Below are 22,839 nucleotides of genomic sequence, written 5' to 3' on the forward strand. Positions count from 1 at the left end.
TTAGATGATCCCCAAGGAGCGGCGCGCGGACCGCGTACGCGCTCAGCCGCCGCACGGACGGCCAGTGCAGCCACCGCCGGGCTAGAGGAGACGCCCGCTCACCTGATCACGCACCTTGATCACGCACCTGCGCGCACTTGATGACGTGACATCTTATATTAAGCGCGTGGGAAGGCGGCGCGCATCAAGCCACCATCCTTCTCGATTCGACCTCGCAAGCTTTCCCTGGCACCCACAGCATACGGCGCGCGGGACGCGATGCATGCAAAACATCACGGCGACGGCGAAAATTCACCCGGAGTGTCCCTATAATTCCTTTAGCCGTAATAAAGTTCGGGTACTTACTAGATTCAGGTGCGCATTACAGCAACCCAGGCGGCCCAAGGTAATCCGGAACCGTCCACTACGGCCGTCTACACAACAAACCAACTTCTAAAGCTTGCTAGTTTCCACGATATTATACAGCGCTTCTCTGGTGATTGAGATTCTTGCCCACTTACGTCGTCGTAAGTGGCGTTGGAAGCGCAGTTCCGTTCCAAGGACCTTCTCGGGCACTACCCTTTTTTCCGTGCAGCGAGGCTTGCGCCGCGCAGAGACGGGACCTTCGCAGCGGGTTGGCGTTGCAGACCGTGACATCCGGGAAGGCCATGGCGAGGCCCTGCTCGGAGCTGTAGCTCGTGGCCACGGGGAAGGCGGCGTACTCGCTGAACACCATCAGGCACTCGTGGGCGCACTGACCCACCAGCAAAGTGACGACCAGCAGCCAGCACAGCTTACGCAGCAGGCCGCCTCGCCGACCGCACAGCACGTCACAGCCGGGGCCTCCGGATTCGGCCACCAAGTCGCGAAACCTTGAACAAAACGAGGACCGGGCAAGGTAGCAGGCAGTGTATACATACGGACGAAAGCTTAGGCTTATCCATGAATTCACTGTAAAAGATATTTGGAGTGATCAGCAGTGCTCTAACATAATAATAATAAATTACTGTCATTGGAGCTAACATTTCTATGACTGAAAATTTAATTGATCAACGATGTCACTGGAGCCACGCTTCTACAAGGAGACTATAAGACAAGGCCCCCTGTCGAAACGTTGGCTTCAGCAAAATTGTTGATCGCTTTAAACTTCATCTTCTCGTGAGATTTTTGCCTGAATTGATCGATGTGGACCATTTGGTGGCGCAGCTTGTCCCACAACAATGATCGCCATCAAACTTGCGTGCGCTTTTTAACAGCGGAGCTGTTTAAGCCGGACGAAATGTGTCTGCTGAATCCAGTAAATATGGGCCGATCCTGGCGGTAGTGAAGAAAGGGTCCAAGAGCAATGGCGCATACCCCTCTGAACTAGCGAAGGCGTTAACAGCGGAACTGTTTAAGCCCACCGTCAGTCCCTAACGCTCGAACAAAAAACCTCGCTGAGTGATGACGTCACCTGCGCTGCCTAGCAACAGTTGACACAGTTGTGCATGGCTTCGCAAGACTCCGCGCCGCTTCACTAGGCTATGCCAAACTCCGCCCACCTGCCTAGACACTGCGCGCAGCGCATAGCTGAGTTTAATCATGACGTTACGTGGGGCGGGTAGGACGGTGGGGCTTGACCATACCAGTGGGCTTGACTGTGACTTAATCGGTGATATGAACGGCTCGTGCGCAGCGGCAGTTTATACCAATAGTGCCTATCGCAAAAGCAAGCCACAGTAAACTAGGGGGAAGTCCTCCCAGCAATTGACTTGCCATACAATGAACACGCGGGGAATTTAGATGCGGAGCGGAACATCTTCCGACGCCTGAAGGAGGATTTGATATCCACAGCATTTTACAGCGAAAGCTGCATATGGCTAGGCGAAATGAAAAACCGTCCGTCCCATGTTTGCTAAACGTCTCCATTCTGCGCCGTCAGTTACGTCGTTCTCTACGTCGCACCCAAGCGCGCGCGCCATTGGCAGCGCCGTTAGTGATGTCATTCTCTGCGTCGTACCTGCTCTGCCCGCAACGCCTGCTCCTCGCGGCTCGCCGTTGTCGCATGCGTTCGATATCTCGATTTAGCTCAGTGTCGTGGTTAGCAGCATCCGCCCGCCATTGGCGCGCTTGCTTTCCACTTCGCGATTTCAACGTGAACGTTTCGTCGCAGCAGAAGCCAAAGTGCCGCTCGAGAAACTCCTGCCGAAAGCGGGCGTTGGCCCCGGCGAACGCATTCCCGTCATTGCCACGTTGAGGCTGCTCTGACCGCAGCGCAACCTCATCGGCTCGCCGTTGACGCATGCGTTCGATATCTCGAGTTAGCTCGTCGTCGTAGTTAGCAGCACGTTGTGGTTAGCAGCACCCGCCCGCCATTGGCGCTTGCGTTCCACTAGAAATACAAACATGTAACCAATAAGTGAGAAATGCTTCAATACAGTGTCGGGATTAACCCACTGCTAAACACCGGGGCCGCACGTTGCAGCTTCGCTGGTTAACCATCTGTACGGAGTGCTTGGAAGGTGTTTTTTTTTTTTTTTTTTTTTAATCTTCCCTTCTCGTTCTTCCCAACTTCGTCGCTTTTTCCCAAGTTGCAAGATGCTGTCGGTCATATTTTGTTGCTACCGATCACCACAGCCACCGTCGAGCGCTCCTTTTCGTCCCTGAACCGGGTTTTGTCGTCAGCAAAAAAGCCGCATTTTCCCTAACCACGTGAATGAGCTGCTGAGCTTCACCATTGAATGCCCGGAACTGCCAGACGTCCCAGATGTCACTGACAATGACCAACGCGTTTTAACAGCTGAGCTGTTTAAGCCGGCCGTTAATCCGTCCGTCGCGGACAAAAAATGTGGGCCGATCCTGGCGGTAGTGCAGAAAAGGTCCAAACGCAATGGCACATACCCCTGTGAGCTAGCGAAGCTGAGCCTGGTTAAGTCGAGCTAAGCATGGTTGGGACTACTTAAGCTTAGACAGTCATTGATAGCCAATCAATAGCCAATTGATAATCGATCAATAATCAATAAATTCCGGCAAATGCTGGAAATCAGTGCTTAGCCTAGCTCAAATACGTGGCCAATACCTTGCGATAACCAATCGATAGTCAATCAATAGCTAATCAATAATCGATCAATAATTAATAAACTCCAGAAATAGTGGGGGTGACTTGGTAGTGCATAGACTAGCCCAAATATGTGGCCAATACCTTGCGATAGCCAATCAATGGCTAATCGATAATCGATCGACAATCAATCAATTCCGGAAGGTGCTGGGGATGACTTGGTAGTGCTTCGCCTAGCCCAAAAGCCAGGACTAGCTAGGTACCCATCAGCTCCGCTGTCTCTTTAGCATTGCACATCAGGTGCAAGATACGCTATTTTTCTTTTCAAGATTTTATCGCGAGATGGGCGTCCCCCCGGCTAAAGTCAAAGATTCCTACCAGGGCCTTCCGAAAGAGCAGAAAGACCACATCATCATATCCCCCGCCCCACGCAATATGCATCCCCAGCGCAACGTGGAAAGAAGGAAGGCCAGGGCCGTGGCGCTCCTACGCCGGGCGACAGAACTCCCTGGCGGCAGCTGCTTCGCTGACGCGGCCCAATATGGCAACAGCAAAAATTTCGCAGTAGTGTCCATCAACAACAAGGGTTCGACCGTTAACGCAGCTTCGGTACGAGGCACGTCGTCATGTGCGGCCGAGCAAGTGGCCATTGCCTTGGCCCTCCTGGACGAGAAACATGCCAACATCTTCAGCGACTCCAGGGCAGCCATCCGCGCCTTCAGCGTTGGCGCCGTGTGTAAAGAAGCCTGTCGCATCCTCGACGGTAAAAGCATTGCCACCCACACTCTCACGTGGTTCCCCGCTCACATGGGATCCATCATGGGAGGCCCCACAAACCTCAACGAGCTGGCCCACTCCAAGGCGCGAGGTCTCGCTTTCCGCGACCATGGAGAACTCCCCGGCCAGCCAGGAGTGGTGGACAACAGAGATCAACCGACAACATACAATGAAATTACGCAGTACTTTTATCTCGGCAGGCGATACTTTCCCCTTCCTCACAAGAAGTTAAATAGAGCGCAGGCATTGACCCTCAGATTATTGCAAACAGGCTCGTATCCCAGCCCGGCTTTATTACACAAGCTTTATCCCGACACTTATGCCAGTAGTTCTTGCAGGCACTGCAATGACTTCGCTAGCTTAGACCATATGCTCTGGCGTTGCCCCTCGTTACGAGGCACGGAACAAATAAATGAGGACAAGTGGCTCTCCGCTATCAAGAGCCCCGATGCCGGGGCGCAACTATGGGCTGTCCAGAGGGCCCACGATGCGGCGGTCGGGCATGGCCTGACTGTCCCAACGTGGGAGCGGCCCGCTGCGCGCTGAGTCGCGTACCTCAGGACGTTCATTAAAGTTTTCCATCCATCCAAGATTTTATCGCAAAAGTGGTGGGATGTTACAGCAAGAAACCCAGGCGGACGTAACTGTTCGGAATGTGGTTGAGAATCCCTACATATTTTTGTTGCGGTTTAGTTTTATTGGTACGAAGGACATTGATGCTCACTTCTTGGTTCATAATCATTTTATTAGTTTAGTAGTAATGCAGTGAATGGTCGCGATGTGCAAAGTGCCTCTGCTTGTACATATTCAACCAATTGTGTGTAGCAGCCGTAAATTCATATCTTGATATATGCCAATGTCATGCATATCGTCGTGACCGACATCGAAGCTCCCATATACACCTTCCGCGTGTGCCTACCATGTCCAGTGTTGTGCTTCATTAAGAGTTGATATGTTATGCTTAGTGCACAAGCGCGCGTGTTTTACAGAATTTTCCACGTCTGCGTTCCGTGAGCGGGGATTGAGCAGCTAGATTTCGTAGGTTTTATTGCAAGTCGTTTAAACTGCCGCGTAGTATCTCGACGCGTTTTATGTAGTTGTTCTTTAATTTCGTCTGTTCAGAAAGCAGACGTTCGTCCTTGTGCAAAGTGAAGTAACTGTTCGCAATCTTTGTCACGAGTGTTGGAGTCAAGGACACAAATAAAAAATAAAGGTGACTGCCGCTCCTAGCTCCTCTATTCTCAAAATGCCCCCCCCCCCCCTTAAAATTGAGACACCAGGAACGACGAAGCCAGATGGGACGATGGGATGCGGCCCTCCGCAGCGCGCTTCTGGCTGACCAACTCTAGGCTGTCCAGCAGGCCCGCGATGCGGCCGAGTGGCTTGGCCTGTCAATCCCTACGTGAGAGCGGCCCGGATCGTGATGACTCACGCTCCGCAGGACTTCAATAAAGTTTATTCCATCAATCCATCCATCCCCTAAAACCAGTTCCTGGGGGAAAACCCCTGCGTTGCTGCAGCCCCCCCCCCCTACCCCCACCCCTCTTCCCCCTTCGTATTATCTATGACGCCGAAACAAAACCCAGATAAGTTGTGCCTCCGTCGTACACCTCAAAAGAATTACACTTACATTGTTTTTCGAACGCCGTTATCGGGGGAAACGTCAGCGACGGCCGTGAACATCAGGTGAAGGCTGCCGAGCGCGTGAAAAACAGGAGCCAGTCGTTTACACGAACCAAGTCACGGTAAGTCATGCAGCAGGCGATAACTGCGCAGTACGAGAAGATGGCAAGCTAACAAGCTCCGTGCAGCAATTTCCCGTTGTTAGACCACCGTACACATCTCTGGAAAAGGGGCCGCTTCGACGCGTGCACACGCAGGTTTTCCCAAGCTGCCCTTTCTGCGTGTTTAAATATTCAGAGCTGCCGACCACGCCTTGACAGAAGGATTTTTTGTGTCACTGCGCTCTCGCGATATGAAAGATAAAAAAAAAAAGATTGCAGAACGCGTCGACGAGGGGCAGCTAAGTATACAAACAAAGACTAGAGCCTTTGTTCGTGGCGGCTATAAATGTTTTATGAAAGATTTCAAAACCAATAGCCGTGCAGGCGACCGCAGTTAACCGGCAGCTTGAATTCGGGAGCAGATTTTTTTTTTCTTCTTCTTCTTCTTTTCAGTTCGCATAACTAATTCGGTCGATCCAAACTGCCATGGTTCGCCTACGGCCACAATGCGGCTCGTTTGGCCACGCCCACGTCGACGCGTCTAAGTAAACCGACAATCCTTTTTTTTATCTCTCTCTCTCTCTCTCTCTCTCTCTCTCTCTGTCTCCTTATTTCAATTGTTCACAGTATGAGACGAATACTCAAAGTTCTAAACTTGGAGAAAGGCGGGTAAGACAGACACTGCTTTTACAAACATCAACATCCGGTCGTGAAGCCGACAAATAAAATTAATATAAATGAGAATAAAATGCACGACGGGTGAATATATTGACGCTACAAAGCACAAAAACTTCAGAGGATTTCACCCTCCCGGTGAAGGCCTGTTCAACGCTCGAATTAAGTCTCCGGGAGCACAATGATATTGGTGTTTGTAGGGTAGTCGAAGTTCCGCTCATATCGACGATTAACGATACTTAAACGCCTAACGGCTCTTCGCATAAAACTGCGACTGAAAGGATTTCCGATAGCAAGCCTCAAGTCTCTTGCACACAGTTCCGTTGACTTTCGTGCTCTTTCTTAGATTGCAACGGCAAAAGCACGTTGAGGAACTCGCGCTAGCAATGCGCAAATACTGCGTGCCTTGGTAAATCATCCGCGTTCGCTGCTGCGTGGTAATGCGGCGTCACCTAGCATGTACTCGGCGAATGACTCCTACAACCTCTAAGATTTTGGTGTACACCTTAGTGTACTTTTTGTCTTTCTTTTCATTATTAGATACAAGATCGATTCTTCTGAAAAGATGACACGAACCAGTAAAAAAAAAAAGTACTTTTGATTCTCTATCTCAAGAACAATGCTAGCGTGATCGCGCATTTTGGAGGCACATATGACCCAAAAGAGGCTTCGGACACGAGGCTTCACGGGCCAATGCAATCACTATAACGTGCTATCGCAAGTAAAATACGTGGCCACCTGAGGGCAAATTTGCTCTCAATTTTGCTCTGTCCGGGCAGCGAGTTTTCATATTGTCACGGGAAGAACAAGCAGTGAAAGGGGGACGAAGAAGAACCTTGCGTGATCGGCCTGCCATATTAACCGCATGCTGCGTTCCGTTACGGATAAATTTAGCCACCTGCATTCCTCGTTCAATTTTAGTGGAGGAATGCGGCTTGATATATCAGTTTTAGCCTGTCCGTAAGCGTAAAACACATTGAACACCAGACAAAAACTTGCGCTGCAGCAGCGGTGGTGGCACCACCTTGGGACGCTACTAGAGTGATATCCTAGGTCACTCTAACGCTACGCGACACCAAACTTGGCTTGGCTCGTCTTGGCGCGGCGTTTTTCGCAAAACTGGTGAACGGCGTGCTCTATTGCGAAATTGTGGTGAAACTCGACGGTACACGAACCGAAAGCCAAAGTGAACTGTGAGTGAACTTACTTACTTACTTACTTACTTACTTACTTGTTTACTTACTTGTTTACTTACTTACCCACTCACTCACTCACTCACTCACTCACTCACTCACTCACTCACTCACTCACTCACTCACTCACTCACTTACTTACTTACTTACTTACTACTTACTTACTTACTTACTTACTTACTTACTTACTTACTTACTTACTTACTTACTTACTTACTTACTTACTTACTTACTTACTTGAGAATGTGTTACAAAGACCATCTGTTCTACCTATTGCTGATGCAAAAGCAACAATGAATCGCGCATGGTGGTCTTCCCCCCCCCCCCTTTCTGCGTTAACAATTTATGACTCAGTATAGAATAGTTTCTAAATTCCAGTGTTGCCATATTTTTCGGCGCATGTCGCTAAACCGAAACAGAAAAGTCGATAAATTTTCGCTAAATCTCGCTTGAATGTCGCTAAAACTATCCCTAAAACTGTCGAGTAAATTTTAAATAAAGCAGGTGTTTTGTAAAACAAACTCATAGGTTAACGTGGCGTAAATCATATACCGAAACGTTGCACATTTTTCTATAGTGTCCATGCATGTGAGGAAATAAACAGTAAATTTAACGTTAGGGTGTATAGGACTTAATTTACTGTTATCTACATAATAACGGATGAGACGAGTTGAAATTTCGTTTTTACCCTCAGATTAATTGTAAGGTTAGAAATCCGGGACAATTAAAGACAAACGGATAATCCGATTTCCTTAGCACGAAAATTAAGGCACTTGGACTACTATATATCCCTGCAAATTTTGTATTTCTCGGCGTTCGTGAAAGAACAATATTCTTTGGCACGCGCTTGGTTGCATGTCGTAACATGGCGATGACAACTGTGTGATCTTTATTTAGCTCATGTCCGGAGCGCACGTCTATTGTTCCAGACTAACCACACGTGTTCCAGATCGGCCAAGTTAGGTCAAATACTACTTTTCTGCCCCTTAATCCACGTGGAAGCTTCACAGGCTTCATGCTGCATTGATTTGTCCGAAAGCCGTGAGAAACAAGAGCGGCGTGTTCAGATTCATGGGAACGAGCCCAGCCGCTTCGAAATTTAATCTGTCCTAGAATCTGATTACGCACCTGCTGCGTCCCAAATGTCGATACACACTACTGCAATTAGTTTTCATACTGTTAAACTTGCCAACGTTCACCAATTGAACGTAAGTGGCGAAATTGCAGAACATGCAGCGTTAAGCTAAATTAAAATCGTTTTTCTCAAAAAGCAATAAAGAAAACATGCATTTTCGACTGCTCATTCAACCACTTAATACAAGTAGGTTTTTTAATAATAACATGCGTCCTGGAATGTGATTTCTAAAGCAACTTTTCTGACCTAATTATAAGTCACTAAAACGCCGCCAATTGTTCTATCGTGTCGTTAAAATATCGCCGGTCGCTGATAGAAAATTTTGGCGCTAGCAGACAAGAATGTCGCTAAGGCTATAGCGACAAAATCGCTAAAATGGCAGCGCTGTGTTTCTAACACGTTGTCGGTAAAGTGTCACAACATGGCGCTACCATCGCTGTTGTTGCGTCAACGGCTCTGGTATTCCGGTATTCCGTAAATTGAAACTGATTTGCGGTCAGGCTAAAACTCTCTTATCAAGGGGCTAATGCATTCCATAAGTTTGGCCCCGCAAGGTTGGCCGTTATTCGAGTTGTCCGTATGTTTGGGCACGATCGTGTGAGAACCTTAAGTAGAAGTGTGCTAAAGGTTTACCCATCGAGCTGTTGTTTAATTGCGACTGCAGAGTATATATCCAATTTCCTTATAATCATGAGAGTTTTAGCCTGTCCGGTATACCGGACACGCTAAAATTTTCTATTAACGACTTGCGGCCGGGCGCTGGCGCAATGACATTTTGCGAGGCTGGTGCGGCAATATCAAAGTGACCTCCTCACCCATCTTCAAGCTTTCGTGCTCTCTCATTTCAATGTGCCGAGCCTGCGATCTTGGCAGACATCAGCGATTTAGCTGGATTTATGTACTGGCTTTTTTTTTTTTTTTTGCTTTTTTTGCACTGTCCGGCGAGGGACAGCAAAAAAAGCGATTCGCGACACTTGCTTGGCCTAAACGTTGCGTAATACGGCTGGGAAGACGGGAGCGATCACTGGAGCTTCGGAATTTGTTTTCTCGATTCTGGCAAAACAATTTCCTCTTTCGACAATCGCACCGTGTCTGCATCCAATTAAAACGACGCGCGATGCTGTTGTACTACACTCAGCTTCTATCTACACAGCAAAGTATACCTGCAACTGATGACGTGCTGCTCCTGTAGGTCATTACTTTCATTTTATTGGTGCATCAGGTACGATCACCTGTCAGTTCGCTTACAAGCTCCTCAGTTTACCGGACGTCGAGTTTCGAACGCCGTTATTTGTTTCAAACGATGTGAAGACCCCCCCCCCCCTTTTTTTTTTTTTCATTTTTCGACCAGAAGGGCTATACAAAACCTTTATATTTCCCTTCTTTAGAAATTTTTAAATATTCGACATTCTAAGGTAGTTTTTCTCGAATGTTCGTATTCAATTAGGGTCGGAAATATCGCTATTCGAACACCCCTGATAAATACACGTGTAAAATTTTCCCATGATGCTACACCGTATTCATATATATCATACGAACCGCTTGCTAACGCAGCAGCATCACAGAAAAAGTTGACAGTCGCTGTAGCATACGCTAAAGAGGATAAAGGCGAAAGCCTGCGCGCTCAAGAGACATTCATTAAATTACTTTAAAGGGACACTAAAGCAAAACAATAAATCAACTTAGACTGATAAAGCATTCTTCGAAAACTCTGCTGTCGTTAATTACACTGTCAATAATTGACATAGGTCAATTATTAGAAGAGAAAATGAAGCTCAGAGTTTTTTTTTTTTCGTTTTTTTTTTTTTTTTTAATTTCATGGGTGACCCCAACGTCAGCACTTAAGTGTGAGGTCACGACTTCTAAAGTAATTTTTCGTATTTGGGCCACGTTGGCTCAGTAAAAGTTCGCGAAACTTGCCATATTCAGTCTTGGGCTCCTTTAGAACACAATGTAGTCGATCTTTACCGCTAAAGGATTAACTGGAACCTAGAAGACGCTGTCAAATTCCATGACGTCACGGTGATCTGGTGCGGGAACTTCAAGGTGGCGTCGCCTCTCGCCTTCTGCGTTTTTCGTTTCTTTCTGGCTTACCAAGCGGCTTCTCGCGGTAAGAGTGGTGTTTTCGGTATTGTGAAAGGGTAATCTACTGATACATAAGAAATCATTTTTCCCTTTAGTGTCCCTTTAACGTTCTCATTCGAATGCGTTGTTACTACCTATTACTTTTCTCCCACCAGATGTGGTTCGACTCCCACCAAAGGTCGTGGGTTCCAGTGCCTCAACTAACCCATCTTCATTAAGGTAGCGTTAAAATTAGGGCACTCGAAACCGCGACCTTTGTTGGTGGCCCCACGAATTATTCGAATGCGTTGTTACTTCCTATTGTTTACTCTCACCAAGGGTGGTTCGACTTCCACCAAAGGTCGTGGGTTCGAGTGCCCTAATTAACATCTATCTTCATTAAGGTAGTTACTTGAGGCACTCGAACCCAATACCGGTGGCACCAACAAATGGGGGCACCATGAATTTTGGTGGACAACGAATCTTTCGACCCATGAGCTATACCAGGCTTTTGCCTAAGAAAGAGAAACTAAAGAGGCAGCTCTGTAAAATATTGTACTTTATTGCGACCTAAGCATAAAACAGAGGCTAATATGTACACGTAAAAAAACAGCCTCCAAAGGAAATATGTCGCGCACAATTTCGATCATGACTTGCATCTCGCACTCAAGACAAAGCAGAGCATAGCCGCTTAGCCTATACGCTATATAGCTGAGCGATGCAGGCTAAATGGCGATGCCCTGCTTTCTTTAAATTATCTATACACTATTTACATTTTGCGCCTTGTGCACGAACACTGTGCTAGCCGTCACACACGCCGATGCACGCACTCCTCCAAGAGCGCGGTACAACGCAAGCGAGACGCGCGCGGACGCTTTATAGACCACAGATGGGAGTCCCAAAGGAAGCTCTTTCACTGTTCTTCAAAAATCTGAGGCCCAAGTACTCGTCAGGTCACACTGATACGTGATCGATATTCCGCTCTAAGCGATTAGTTTATATACCACAAGAATGGAACGAACGCCTTCAGTCGGCCTAATGTCGCCACTGCGAATTAAGCGCTGGTAAATTACTGCACTACTGTGTTGTTCTGACTCGCCAAACATATTACAAATAAGTGCAGAGCATGGAAAGAAGAAACAGTAGGAATTGCGGTTATTCTTGCGCGTGCGAAACCTCATTAGCACGTTACCTACACAGGTGCAGCTGCTGTATTCAACATTGCGTTGTCGCCATTGTGCCTCGCAGATAACTAACGGAGGAAGCGTTGGCGTATGCGAGCAAAGCTGGCCCTTCCAGTATGCCCCGATAGCGCGTCTCAGGCTACCCAGACTACTCATAGCGACACATTCAAGACAACTTCCAGGCTAAAGCGCTTCCTCGTGCGTACCATAAACTGCACGGCAACGCCAAGAAACGTGACACTCGACGCGTGATGTTGGACCTCTGGACATTGCTCGGCTTCGGCAATTTGCGCGACAACCTCAGATCACAGTAAGTGAAACATAGAACACCAAGCGTCACCGTCACACATGTACGCACGAGCACGTCTCAGGGCGAGTCCGAATTGCTCCCGGCAGTTCCAACCACGTCGTAGAGCGGTTGCTGCTCGAAGCCGTGCGCCGCCGCCTCAAGAGCGCGCAGGGATTCCCTGTGCTGCCGCCGAGCGCAGAACATGACGGCCTGCTCGGCAATGGGCGGCGACGAGTCGACCTCGCCGAACTTGTAGAGGCGGTACGACTCGGCCAGCGCCGACCCGGCCTCGTCCACGAATACGCCCTGCTTCTGGAACACCTGGAACACCCGGTAGACGTCCAGCAGGGCCGACACCAGCACGTCGTCTTCCGGAGGCGGCTCCTCGTTCATCAGCACGTCGAGCCGCCGGCCGGCCAGGATCACTGCGGTCTCGAACGCCTTTCGGGCCAAGTACGTGCGGTCCACGTCGCGCAGGTACTTCTTCTCCGGCTCCGGCTCGCGGTTCAGCTGGATCGCCAGCTGCGCCAGCATGTCCACGTCGCCGCACCGCTCCAGTATCTCCAGCAGCAGCACGATGGAACGGTGCATGTGCGTCGCGAAGCTGCCCGCACGGTCTATCTCGTCACCCGGCGTGTGCCAGATGCCCGTGAAGAAGTTGGTGGTCTTCCGTTCGGCGAACAGGCCGGGCACGGCTGGCGCCGAATCTGGCCCCGTTGCAGTCGGTCGGCTCATCCCCGAGTCCAGCAAATAGTCGCGCGCCAGCTGCAGATTGCATGAGCGCTTGGAGTGGCAGTAGAAGCGCGCCAGGTAGTAGACGCTCTTGAAGTGCTGCGGGAAGCGACTCACGCACTCCTTCATGGCGTGCACGCACGTCTTCAGCAGGACCTGCTTCATTTCGGACTCATCGAGTTTCAGGAACGGGTCGCTGTCCGGCGCCGAGGTGTCCTGCTTGGACGCTCTCGCTGCTTCCGGCGCATCGGAGGACTGACCAGGCGCGGGCTTTTTCATGCCGCTATCGGCGTCTTTCTTGGTTTGTTCGTCTTGTTGCGCTGCCGCGCTCTGCTCCTTTGCAGGACTTTGTCGCGGAGCATCAATGCGCTTGTCTTGTTCCACTTCTACGGGGTCTTTTGCGGGACACGAGTTAGTGATAGCGGCGGCACCTCGACCGTCCGTTGTAACCTTCGCCGTGGCTTCGTCTGCCCCCACCGGGGATACAGATGCACGGTTCGACGAAGCCTGTCTTTCTTCGGCCGCCAGCTTGTCGCTGACAACGGACAAAAGACAGTCGAGAATGTCCTTTACAGCCGACAATTCCTGCTCATCTGCTCGAGAAGGAGAGTCACCAGTTGAAGGCTTAGCACCTTCGTGTTTCGGCTCCAGATGTGGCTTCTTAGCATGGTAGTAGTCGTGGTCAGTCTCCAGGCTCCTCTTCTTGGCCTGCCTGCTCGACTCGTTTGCCTTTTCTTCTCCGCCGGTTTCGTCGCTTTCTTCTTCCTCGTCCTCCTCCGACGAGTAATACTCCATGAGATCAGCCTTCTCCTGGAACTTTGCAAACGGGCTGCTTCCTGCCTTCTGAATAAACTTCCAGATTGCGCGTAGCTCGTCCTTTGGTGCCGGCGTATCCTCGTACTTGAGCAGGTATTTCATGGAAAGCGCGTGTATCTTGTAGTATAGCTCTAGCGATTCTATTGAAAGCGGCGGTGGCGAGTGGTACAAGATCCTCCGCGGATATTTGGCGTTCATTTCGTACAGATGCTGTAGCGACTGGTACAAGTGGTCGAGGTACACGGCCGGCGAGTATCCTAGCTTGTGTGTGATCTTTCCCAACAGGTAGTGGTTGAGCCACATCTCATCAGCGCCCCTGCAGTCCTCCTCGCAGCGGCTCGCTGACTCGTAGCAGTTTTTGGCTGTGTCCAAAAGTTCCTTCTTCCGCTTAGCAAGAGCCTCGGCGGCTTCATCACTCAGCGCAAATTGGCTGCTTTGCTTCAGTTGTCGAGAGACGTTCGACTGCAACATGTAGACACACGATCCATATTCGATCCACAACGCTGAGTTACCGGCATCAATCTGAAGTGCACGCTTAAAGCACCTAAGTGATGACGCTGCCCTCTTTTGAATGGTCGCTTCATTCTTTGGCTCGCAGGAGTTAATACGCTGTTCTATCTGGGTACTTCGTGAAAGCGCAAGACCTGCCCACGAGTCAAGTCGGTCAGGGTTCAGGCAGACATCAAGCGTGTAGTAACGTATGGCCTTTGCAAATTCTTTGTTCTTGAAGTAGTAGTCACCAAGCAGATAGTACAGTTCAAGCACCACAGGACTAAAATTACTTGTGTCAGGAAGGGTTGGAAAAGTGTTAACACTACCATCAATGTACGCAGCTATTGTGGTTTCTATGTTGCTAGGATCCTGCTCAGGAGGAACAAGCGCTGTGATGCGCTTCAACAGCACTTCAAGCTCCGATGAAACAGTGCTGGCTTTATAGCTGTCAAAACCAGGCAGGTACTGTGGCTTGAAAAAGTCAAAGAGGTGTTTGCAGCCGTCCCAGGTGAGACTCACTGGCTTTGCGTTGTGCTCTTGAAGGTGTTTAACCTTCCCACGACGATTTGGGTGCCCATAAAGGCAGTAGAAGCACTGTTCAATGCCGTTGGTAAGATCTTCATGGAAAGCATTTGCAGCTGCAGACTTCTTAGAAAGCTCTTGAGTCACAACATCCACAAACAGGAACAACAGAACACCATCAGATATTGTACACCAAGACCGCCTGCCCAAGTGCTCATGGGCTGTGAAGAAGAGCATCAAAGATGATGGCATGGCACCAGTCAAGCCAGCATTCCTTCCAGTCTCGCCAAAGCTAGCTACGCCTGACTGGCTCTCAGATCGTGCTGCCAAAAGTTGTATCTTGTCTTCCTCATATTTTAGTATATAGTACAGTATGTTCCATGATATAACAGTGGGCACTGCCATCTCATTACTAGACTCACTGACATCCATCTGCACATTGATCAGCTTAATGATGTTATGTGCCATTCTAGTGAGTTTTGGGCTCTCAAGACAACCGAGTAGTGCCATGTCTTGCTTGATGCAACGATGAATATCTGACAGAACTATGACAATTGTGTTCGACCAGTCGCACTTGAGTGCTGCACTTGTCACTGAAAGATACTCGTTCAGAGCTTCATTTAGTGAAGCCTCACCCCAAATCAAACAGCCAGAGTAGTCCTTTAAATTCCACAGCGATTCTTGCAAGAGTATGAGCTGAGCATGGCGTTCGGGGATGTTTGCTTTAGCATGTAGTTTGCGACCTCTAGAGGCTGGCTTTTTAAATGTCTGAATCAACAGGTCAGCCACCACCTTATACCTACCAAGCTCATAAAGACGATGTACCTCTTCAAGAGACTGGCATCTCTGCAATGATTCAAGCTGCTCCTGAACAACTTCTCGTGAAATAACATCATTCATTTTACAATTTGTTATCTGTACTTTCATAGGCTGTTTGTCAGGGGGACTCTCATAATCTATCCGACCAAGAACATTTTCTAGCACCTGCACAGCAGATTCCATTTCACCACTAAGCATCAAAAACCGTGCCTCTGCCCAGAATGACCGAAGAACAAATGGAATCCACTTCTCTTCAAACACGCCTTCCCTCACCGACATCTGAGCAAGAAACTCTAAGTCACTCCCAAATTGGGTACTAGGAAACTCTGGTCCTAACTGATTGCCAGGACTTCTTGGCGATACTGACACAGATGGCTGAGCCTGTGCTTTTGCCACGACAACCTTGTCCATCATAAACTCACAGTACAGCAAAGTTGACATAGCATGTCGCAAAATGTTTGTGGCTTCTTCATGCCCTGCAAAGATAGATGGTCTTTCTATATGAGGTCTTAAGCTCTTGTACACATCAACAAAGATATCACACAAACGAGGAGGCCAAAGAAGATCTTCTCGACTGCTCAGCTCCCACAGGTAGTCTTCCATGAGGTCCATCAGGGTGTGCCTGTCCCCATGCTCATTAATAAACTTCTGCACAGCTTCTGATTCAGTCTTTTCTATGCCTTCAATGTCAGAGACTACCTTGTCAACATCTTCCTGCAAACTGCTGTTTGGGGTCAAGCCATAGGTGTGGTCACTGTTCAGGTCAGAGAAGTTTGGGATGCTATCTTCCCTATCGTCCTTGCCCTCGTATGCGAGAGTGGATGGTAGGAATTGTGTCAAGAGCTCCTGGTAGTTGATGCTCTCCTGTGTCTTACGCAATGTGTTTCGAACCCTCGCTGAGCGTCTCTTCAATGAAGGATCCAAGTGCTCTAGTGACAGCCGCTTACGCTTCCCACCCCTCCTGCCTCCACCAAGTGTCGTCCTCAAAGTCCCATTTTCATCAGGCGTAGCTAATTCCTGAGTCACAACAGTCAGCTGCTCGGCCAGTGATCCCAAGTCCGCAGGCTGAGCTAACTGCGGTTCCCCAGGTTCCACCTGGGGCTGACCCTCAGGTAGCTCGGCCTGAGACGTCGGGTCGCTCGGAAGGTTCATGCAAATGACGAGGTCGCCCGACGAATTCCCGCTACCTTGCTGCAGGCTGTCCGAAGGGGATTCTTTCTTCAAGTCGGAGGCTTCGGCGACGGGCTTGTCATCGGTCTCGCTCCTCAGCAGGTCCACTTTACAAGCCAACGACACGTCACTGTCGTGCTTCGCAGTGGATATGAACTCGTACAGCTCCAACATCGCCTGACCGAGGGCGACCCAGGATACCTCGCCAAGTTTCTTGCGCAGCGGTAGCCTGGGCAACTTTCCGGGCGTGTACAGCGCGCGGCGCTTCTCCCTCAGCTCCCTCGCTTCGGAGAGCACAGCTTCCGCATCTTCTTTGCTCACGGTTCGCGTGAACACCGACGGGTCGCAGCCCCTGAACACGCCGTCTTGACAGCTCTTCAGAGCCGGATTCTCCCGGAACACGGCCTCTCTCAACGCCAGCGCCTTCACGTATCCGGGGTCGAGCCGCAGCGCCCGAGCCACGCATTCCAGGCAGCCTAAATGGTCGTTGAGGACGTACAGAACCGTCATCAGGCTGCTGAGGCAGGGCCAGTGTTGCGCGCTACAACGCAGCCCTTCCTCGAAGGCGATCCTCGCGAGCGGGTACAGGTACAGGCCGAGGGCGAGTCGACCGATCTTGTACCACAGGGTGACGTCGGTAGAGTCGATCTCTGCGGCGTCCAAGTAGGCGGCGACGGCGCCGCGAGAGTCTCCCAGCCGCACCTGGATGGCGCCGAGGTTTTTGAGAGCCACGTACTTGAGCATAAGTGCCGGAGGCAGCGTTCCACCTCCGCTTCTTGCGTCGCTGTTGTCATCTTGAGGAGGCGCGCTGCATCGGCTGATGAATGGCAGCGCAAGCAGCTCGCGGAACGAAGCTAGGGCCTCGTCGTGGCTCTCCTGTTGAAGTTGACCGAGTGCCTTGCGGTACAAGCCAAAGGCCTCTTCCTCTTGGGCCTCCCTGGTAACCACCGGCGAGTCGTCGTCATCCTGAGGCGACGATGTGTCGTTCGAGTTGAGCGCGCTGAACTTGATCATCGCCGCGGCTGCCACGGATTAGAGATCGCGACGCCGTCGGTAGCCGATGCCGCAGCATGCCACGGACCAGCCAAGAGCCGCCCAGTCGATGCACAGTATCCTCGCTTCTTCCAGCACTCAAACAGACAAACGTTCAGGATTGAATAATTTACACGAAAGCGCTGCAGACAGCTAATACGAACTTTTGCGGCCAAGACCCGTGGAAAAAGCCGCTCGAAAACAAAACAAAAGCTCCGCCTGCTTGTAAGCGTTCAGGCTTGCTCGCCTCGACAAACGCGGTTGCCGCAAGCAGCCGCAAGAGGGCACTACAAACGTAATAACACATATTTTACAAAAGCTTTAACTTAAACTGGCGTAAAATGTGGCTATGTATAAAAACAATTTAATTGCGTCTTTATGTATTTTTACACGTTTGTAGCATTTTACAGCAAGTTATACAAACTACGCGAACAGCAGACGACAATCTTTACACGGTACGAACCAGCCTGACGTCATGGCGGCTTGTCGTCAACTGGCGACAGCGCGCAGCTAGATTTTTGGTATGTGACATTCGCGGAGCGATGGATAACGGTGAATCGACGTCAACGTCAAATGGAAATGCGAGTGAAGCTAGCACGGCTACACCGAAGACAAATGCGAACGCCGAGCCGTACTGCGAAAAGTATTACTCCCTGCTCAAGCGATACAACGCCATCCAAAAGGTAAGTACGTCTGTTGCTACCTAGTGAAGCGCGACGTCGCAGCTGGAATGCGCATTTAATTTTGTGAGGAAAGTATTGCTTTTACTAATTACTTGCATCTTATACTTTGTTTGAACTTAGCAAAACTACCATCTCATGTACCGGATACAGCGGGTCAAGAAGCTTACGACAAGATTGACAAAGGAAAAAAGGTAAGGTCGATTGTCGATCGATCAAACGTAGATGTTTTGTCTCATCGCAGCTTACGCGATCAGACAGGAAGGCTAAATCTATTTGCGGCTCTGTGTACGAGCTTTGATTTGACTGCCCTACGTTTCTGGTGGCTTCCACATTCTCTGGCAGGCTGTAGATGGGGGCGTCTGTCCACAACAGCACTATTGCAGCCGCAGCGTTTACTTGGTCTTGCTTCATTATTTTAGCGTCGTGCGTGGAATTTTCACGCAGCATTGATTGGCTGATGTTTATGTATGTCGAAGCGATTGAATGTAAGTAAACTCTCGCGCTTGCATTGCCTAATGTGTTGAACAATCTTAAAACAAGCTTTGTCCTTTGTGAAGTCACCCGGCAAAATTACACACGTTCACGCTCATGCATGAGAATTGATATACTGCCCATGACGTGGCAGAATGTTTTATTACCTAGTTTAGGGGATGAACAAATTTGCATGATTTATTTATTAAATAAATAATTGTACTACGTACTCATTTGCAGTTAGGTTTATATTGTACGTTAATTTGGTCGAAATGCTGACTGTCCTTTTCCCTTGTGTTCAACTACTGCAGGTTTCTTACACAACGGCTCAACAACTACAAACAAGAAAAACAAGCAGCCATGTCCATGACGCAGTATGCTATGGTAAGCTTGCAGGCCCCTTGCAAGTTTGACGACGGCGCATTGTGTTCTCTTTATGTGTTCACTCATGTACTCGCTGTTTCAAAGTGTATGTAAGTGGTTTAGCTATTTAAAAGTACCCTCACAGCTTGCTCATTCTTCTCACACTGTGAATTTGGAAACATAGGCACAGTTTGACGAAAGGCGAGCAAGCTGTGATTAGAAGGTTCTGGCTCGACGACTGACTTTTGTGCATTGCAGGATGACAGGCAGTTCAGAAGGATCAAGCAAGAGCCCATGGATCCGCAGGCACACCACGTAGTCAACGAATACCTGTGCCGAAAAAGGAAGGAGAAGTGCATCAAGACCAGTTGACATCTGCATCCAGAGAGTTCTTTCCCTGCCCACAGCATTACCGCTTCAAACATTTTGTGCACCTGAACTGCCTGCTGTGCACCTCATTCTCGACACCTGCCCTGTGCTTCGACTTCTTCAGGGAATGGCAGAAAGATGTGTGCTTGTGACATTCTGTTTGTTGACGGCTCATGTGACTTTTTCAACCATCATTCACCCCTTTCATCTTCTTAATCATTTTTTTTTTTCCTGACAAGGAGACATCGCTGTTGTGCAGTGCTCAAAAATACTGTGTTTGTGTTACACTGAAGATCTACAGAGTTGGATCAGGATTGTGATTTCATTCATCTGCATCAATTTGCATCTGCTGCACTGAAAGACTTTTCTGGGAGGTTCAGTGTTCTCTATAATGCTTTGTCATTATGCTTGTGCAGACATAGCACAACGTAAAACTAATTGTGATTTGATTTATGTATGTAATTGTGTGTGTTCACTTTCTGTGTGTTGGTGTAATATCATTTTCTGTCCGTCAGACACACAGAGCACTACCATGCATGTTAGATTCTATTGTACATAGAAATTCTAGTTTTTGTGATGTCATCTGAAGTGCTTGTACTGTGGCTACTGTAACATGTTTTGCACCAACGCGCATACTGAGGCTGCACACGAACACGCATACTGGTGCTCAAGTAACATCACAGAATTCGTATTACGGGACTACAAATCCGTGAACTCAATAATTTCTCCATAGGCATTGCAGTCCTCTCCACAAGTAGACCAGGCATTAGCATATCAACTGTTATTGTTTCTTTGCAGTTACATTCTTTTGCTCATTATCTATGTCAACGTTTGTTTCATACCCGTGCCACACGGGCACAGTAACTGGCATTCAGTAGCTAAGCCCTTAAGATTTAATGTCATTTGCGTGGTGCCACACGGGAAAATCAAATGGCATTCGCCTTAATGCCATTCGTCACCGAAGGCATTTGCCAGAACTCATTCGACTGAGAACTGCGTACTCCCGATGCCATACCTTGCTCAGTTCAGTATAATTGAAGTATTTGAAACAGTCTCTACCATGTAAAAAGTAATTTATACATAGCTTTCAACTACAACACTCCTGCAAGGAGTTTACTTGGTGAACTTCCTCAGGTCAGCGTTGCAACGGGCTTCAGCGGTCCAAGCGCCATTTTGATTTTGGGCTTCGGAATTGGACTCGCAATGGCCTAGGTTGCTATCTGTTGCAATATTGTAAAATACAGCAACAAACTAAAGCTAGCGGCACCACAGTATGCTTCTTTCGACATTTCACTAGTTTTGAAAGCAGATTATACTTGTAAATGCATGTTTATTTTTTTTTTATTACCCTAAGATTGCTCACATCAGAAGACACTGGAATCGACATCATCGGGTCAAATGTCACTAAATTTGGACGTGTGGCAGCTCCGTCGAAAAAAAATGTCATTCAGGAACCTAAAGCCTTAACTACTGAATGCCATTTTCTGTGCCCTTGTGGCACGACTATTAGACAGCTTGCCACACCCCTACCATCCAAGGTGTAGTTTGAGCATGTTGTGTCATATGAATAGGTTTCATGTGATTGCGTTTCAAGATTGCCCAATACCATCCTGGCAATGTGGCAGCTTGATGAGAATGGCAATACCACTACCGTACATATTAAATGTTGTATAATGTTTAACTGTTTATTCTGTAATGAGTTTAGATATTTAAAACCATCGTGCAACCGCAAAATAGCAGCCATGTGGAGCACGGGCATCTGTTACCATGCATCACTCTGTTAACGCGAGAGCGTTAAGGGCCCCGTATCGCAGAAAATCTGGCATTGACGTTAAGCATCAGTGTCTGGCGGAAATAATCATGCCGAACCTCATCATCCTGAACCACCCCAACCAGGCGGGCCCTTCATGTGGCGCAAGGTGTTAGTGAACAAAAATTGAATTTCTCAAAGTAAAATCTGTTGGAAAAATCGTAAAGTACGACTTAACCACAACGTACAGACGTGATAACGTCGGATTGTAATTTGACTATACGAGAAAAAATCCTGATAAGCAGCCAGGGATCTTTGAATGCTATCGCGTTCCACTCTTAAAGGTGAAGCTTAAGCGTCCTCCAATTTTGATGGTGTTTCGCTGTACTTAGGTTCTAGGCAACATTGAGGGGAATGTTGACAACCGAGCCTTTCTAAATTTTGATCGGGCTCTATGTCGAAGAAAATACGGTGTCAGCATCAACGGCGCCCAATAACGCTATCGTGTTCCACTCTTAAAGGTGAAGCTTAAGCGTACTCCAAGTTTTTTGAAGCTTAAATAGCCAAGGACTGAAGAAAACCACAGTGGCAGCTTTCCTCTATTGTCATTATCATGGTAACCTTTATAAAATGCACATTTTCACACTTAAACAGGAGAGCCGCGCAGTTGCTTTGAATAATAGTACTACTAACAGTGCTGTTTTTGTTGTGCTGGTTTTTCTTTTTTTCTTTCAGGTTTAAAGGCAACATTCAACAATGTTAAATCCACTGGAGCAGCTTTTAGGTGTAACTGCAGTGTAGGACATCATTCTATAGCATGCGCAACACAACACATGGAGTTGCAGTTATCTATGAATAGCTTCTGTAAAAGTTTGTTATATAAATGTTAATTTCAAGCCTGATGAAAAGTGAGGACATCAAATCCAACCTGGCTGTTGCTCTTGAATGTGAAAATGTGCACCTTTTGTGAAGACCACCAGGATAAGCCCAAACAAACATTAATATTAAAGCTTGTGCATTTTGAATTCGTATGTTAACCTATAATTATTGTTTTTCTTTTGCTGCGACTGCTGCATGTGATGACAGGGTACTATGTGCGTTGTAGTACCTGTAGTACTACGTAAACATTGTCGCTTAGTGTACGTCAAATAAAATTCCTGCGATTTTCGTTCGACCAATGATAACTGTGATTGCTCTAGGTAAATAAAATCAAGCGTCTGCTACCGTTATGCCATTATTCCTGACCACTCTGTAGTCGGAGCTCGCTGCTTTCTTGGCCCCTTAGCTTAATACCCACCTCGAAAAACGAAACTGAAACTAATGTACGCGCACAAATGAAACGGCGCGTGCCTATTCTAGGTCATTCTGGCATGACTCTCGTAAACTTAAAGTTAGTACAACACTACACCAGCACTGCGCTCAAAAAGTCCCCTCTGCAAAATAATAACGATCCAGGTTGATAGCACTTCAAGCAAAGGCGGTTCAAAGAGTTGCGCTTTGCATGTGATACTGGTGCATTACTCGTTGTTGCTCCAAGAATGAATCAATTATAACTCTATCATA

The 22,839-nt window shown here is 48.2% G+C and overlaps 3 protein-coding genes across 4 annotated transcripts; 1 reads left to right on the forward strand and 2 right to left on the reverse strand.

Moving 5' to 3' along the window:
• Positions 1–413: 413 nt before the first annotated feature.
• LOC119448776 (acid-sensing ion channel 3) lies at positions 414–6,026 on the reverse strand. The gene is made up of 2 exons (XM_037711996.2): positions 5,424–6,026; positions 414–851 (listed from the first exon to the last, which is right to left on the reverse strand). Exons 1-2 carry the CDS (start codon positions 5,474–5,476, stop codon positions 497–499), a joined length of 408 nt encoding a protein of 135 aa, XP_037567924.1. The 5' UTR covers positions 5,477–6,026; the 3' UTR covers positions 414–496.
• Positions 6,027–11,073: 5,047 nt separating this feature from the next.
• Positions 11,074–17,955, reverse strand: LOC119450412 (calcineurin-binding protein cabin-1). The gene has a single exon (XM_037713852.2). The coding sequence runs from the start codon at positions 17,620–17,622 to the stop codon at positions 12,136–12,138; it is 5,487 nt and encodes a 1,828-aa protein (XP_037569780.1). The 5' UTR covers positions 17,623–17,955; the 3' UTR covers positions 11,074–12,135.
• Positions 17,956–18,088: 133 nt separating this feature from the next.
• On the forward strand, positions 18,089–22,501 carry LOC119450413 (uncharacterized). Of its 2 annotated transcripts, XR_007466433.1 has the most exons (5): positions 18,089–18,323; positions 18,444–18,514; positions 19,106–19,178; positions 19,416–20,370; positions 21,041–22,501. XR_007466433.1 is itself a non-coding variant. In XM_037713853.2 (4 exons), the coding sequence occupies exons 1-4, from the start codon at positions 18,183–18,185 to the stop codon at positions 19,527–19,529; spliced, it is 399 nt and encodes a 132-aa protein (XP_037569781.1). In that variant the 5' UTR covers positions 18,089–18,182; the 3' UTR covers positions 19,530–22,501. The 2 variants fall into 2 exon arrangements, 1 of the variants encoding a protein (XP_037569781.1); XM_037713853.2 differs by having other exon boundaries at positions 19,416–22,501.
• The last annotated feature ends 338 nt before the right edge of the window (positions 22,502–22,839 follow it).

This window comes from Dermacentor silvarum, chromosome 4, assembly GCF_013339745.2.
Source record: "Dermacentor silvarum isolate Dsil-2018 chromosome 4, BIME_Dsil_1.4, whole genome shotgun sequence".
Lineage (NCBI taxonomy): Eukaryota > Metazoa > Arthropoda > Arachnida > Ixodida > Ixodidae > Dermacentor > Dermacentor silvarum.

Coding starts and splice junctions, on each gene's coding strand:
- LOC119448776 (XM_037711996.2), bottom strand. CDS start 5,476: ATGTTCACGGCCGTCGCTGACGTTTCCCCCGATAACGGCGTTCGAAAA. Junction 852..5,423: donor AACGGCGTTCGAAAAACAAT/GTAAGTGTAATT, acceptor GTTTTGTTCAAG/GTTTCGCGACTTGGTGGCCG.
- LOC119450412 (XM_037713852.2), bottom strand. CDS start 17,622: ATGATCAAGTTCAGCGCGCTCAACTCGAACGACACATCGTCGCCTCAG.
- LOC119450413 (XM_037713853.2), top strand. CDS start 18,183: ATGGATAACGGTGAATCGACGTCAACGTCAAATGGAAATGCGAGTGAA. Junction 18,324..18,443: donor GATACAACGCCATCCAAAAG/GTAAGTACGTCT, acceptor GTTTGAACTTAG/CAAAACTACCATCTCATGTA. Junction 18,515..19,105: donor AGATTGACAAAGGAAAAAAG/GTAAGGTCGATT, acceptor CAACTACTGCAG/GTTTCTTACACAACGGCTCA.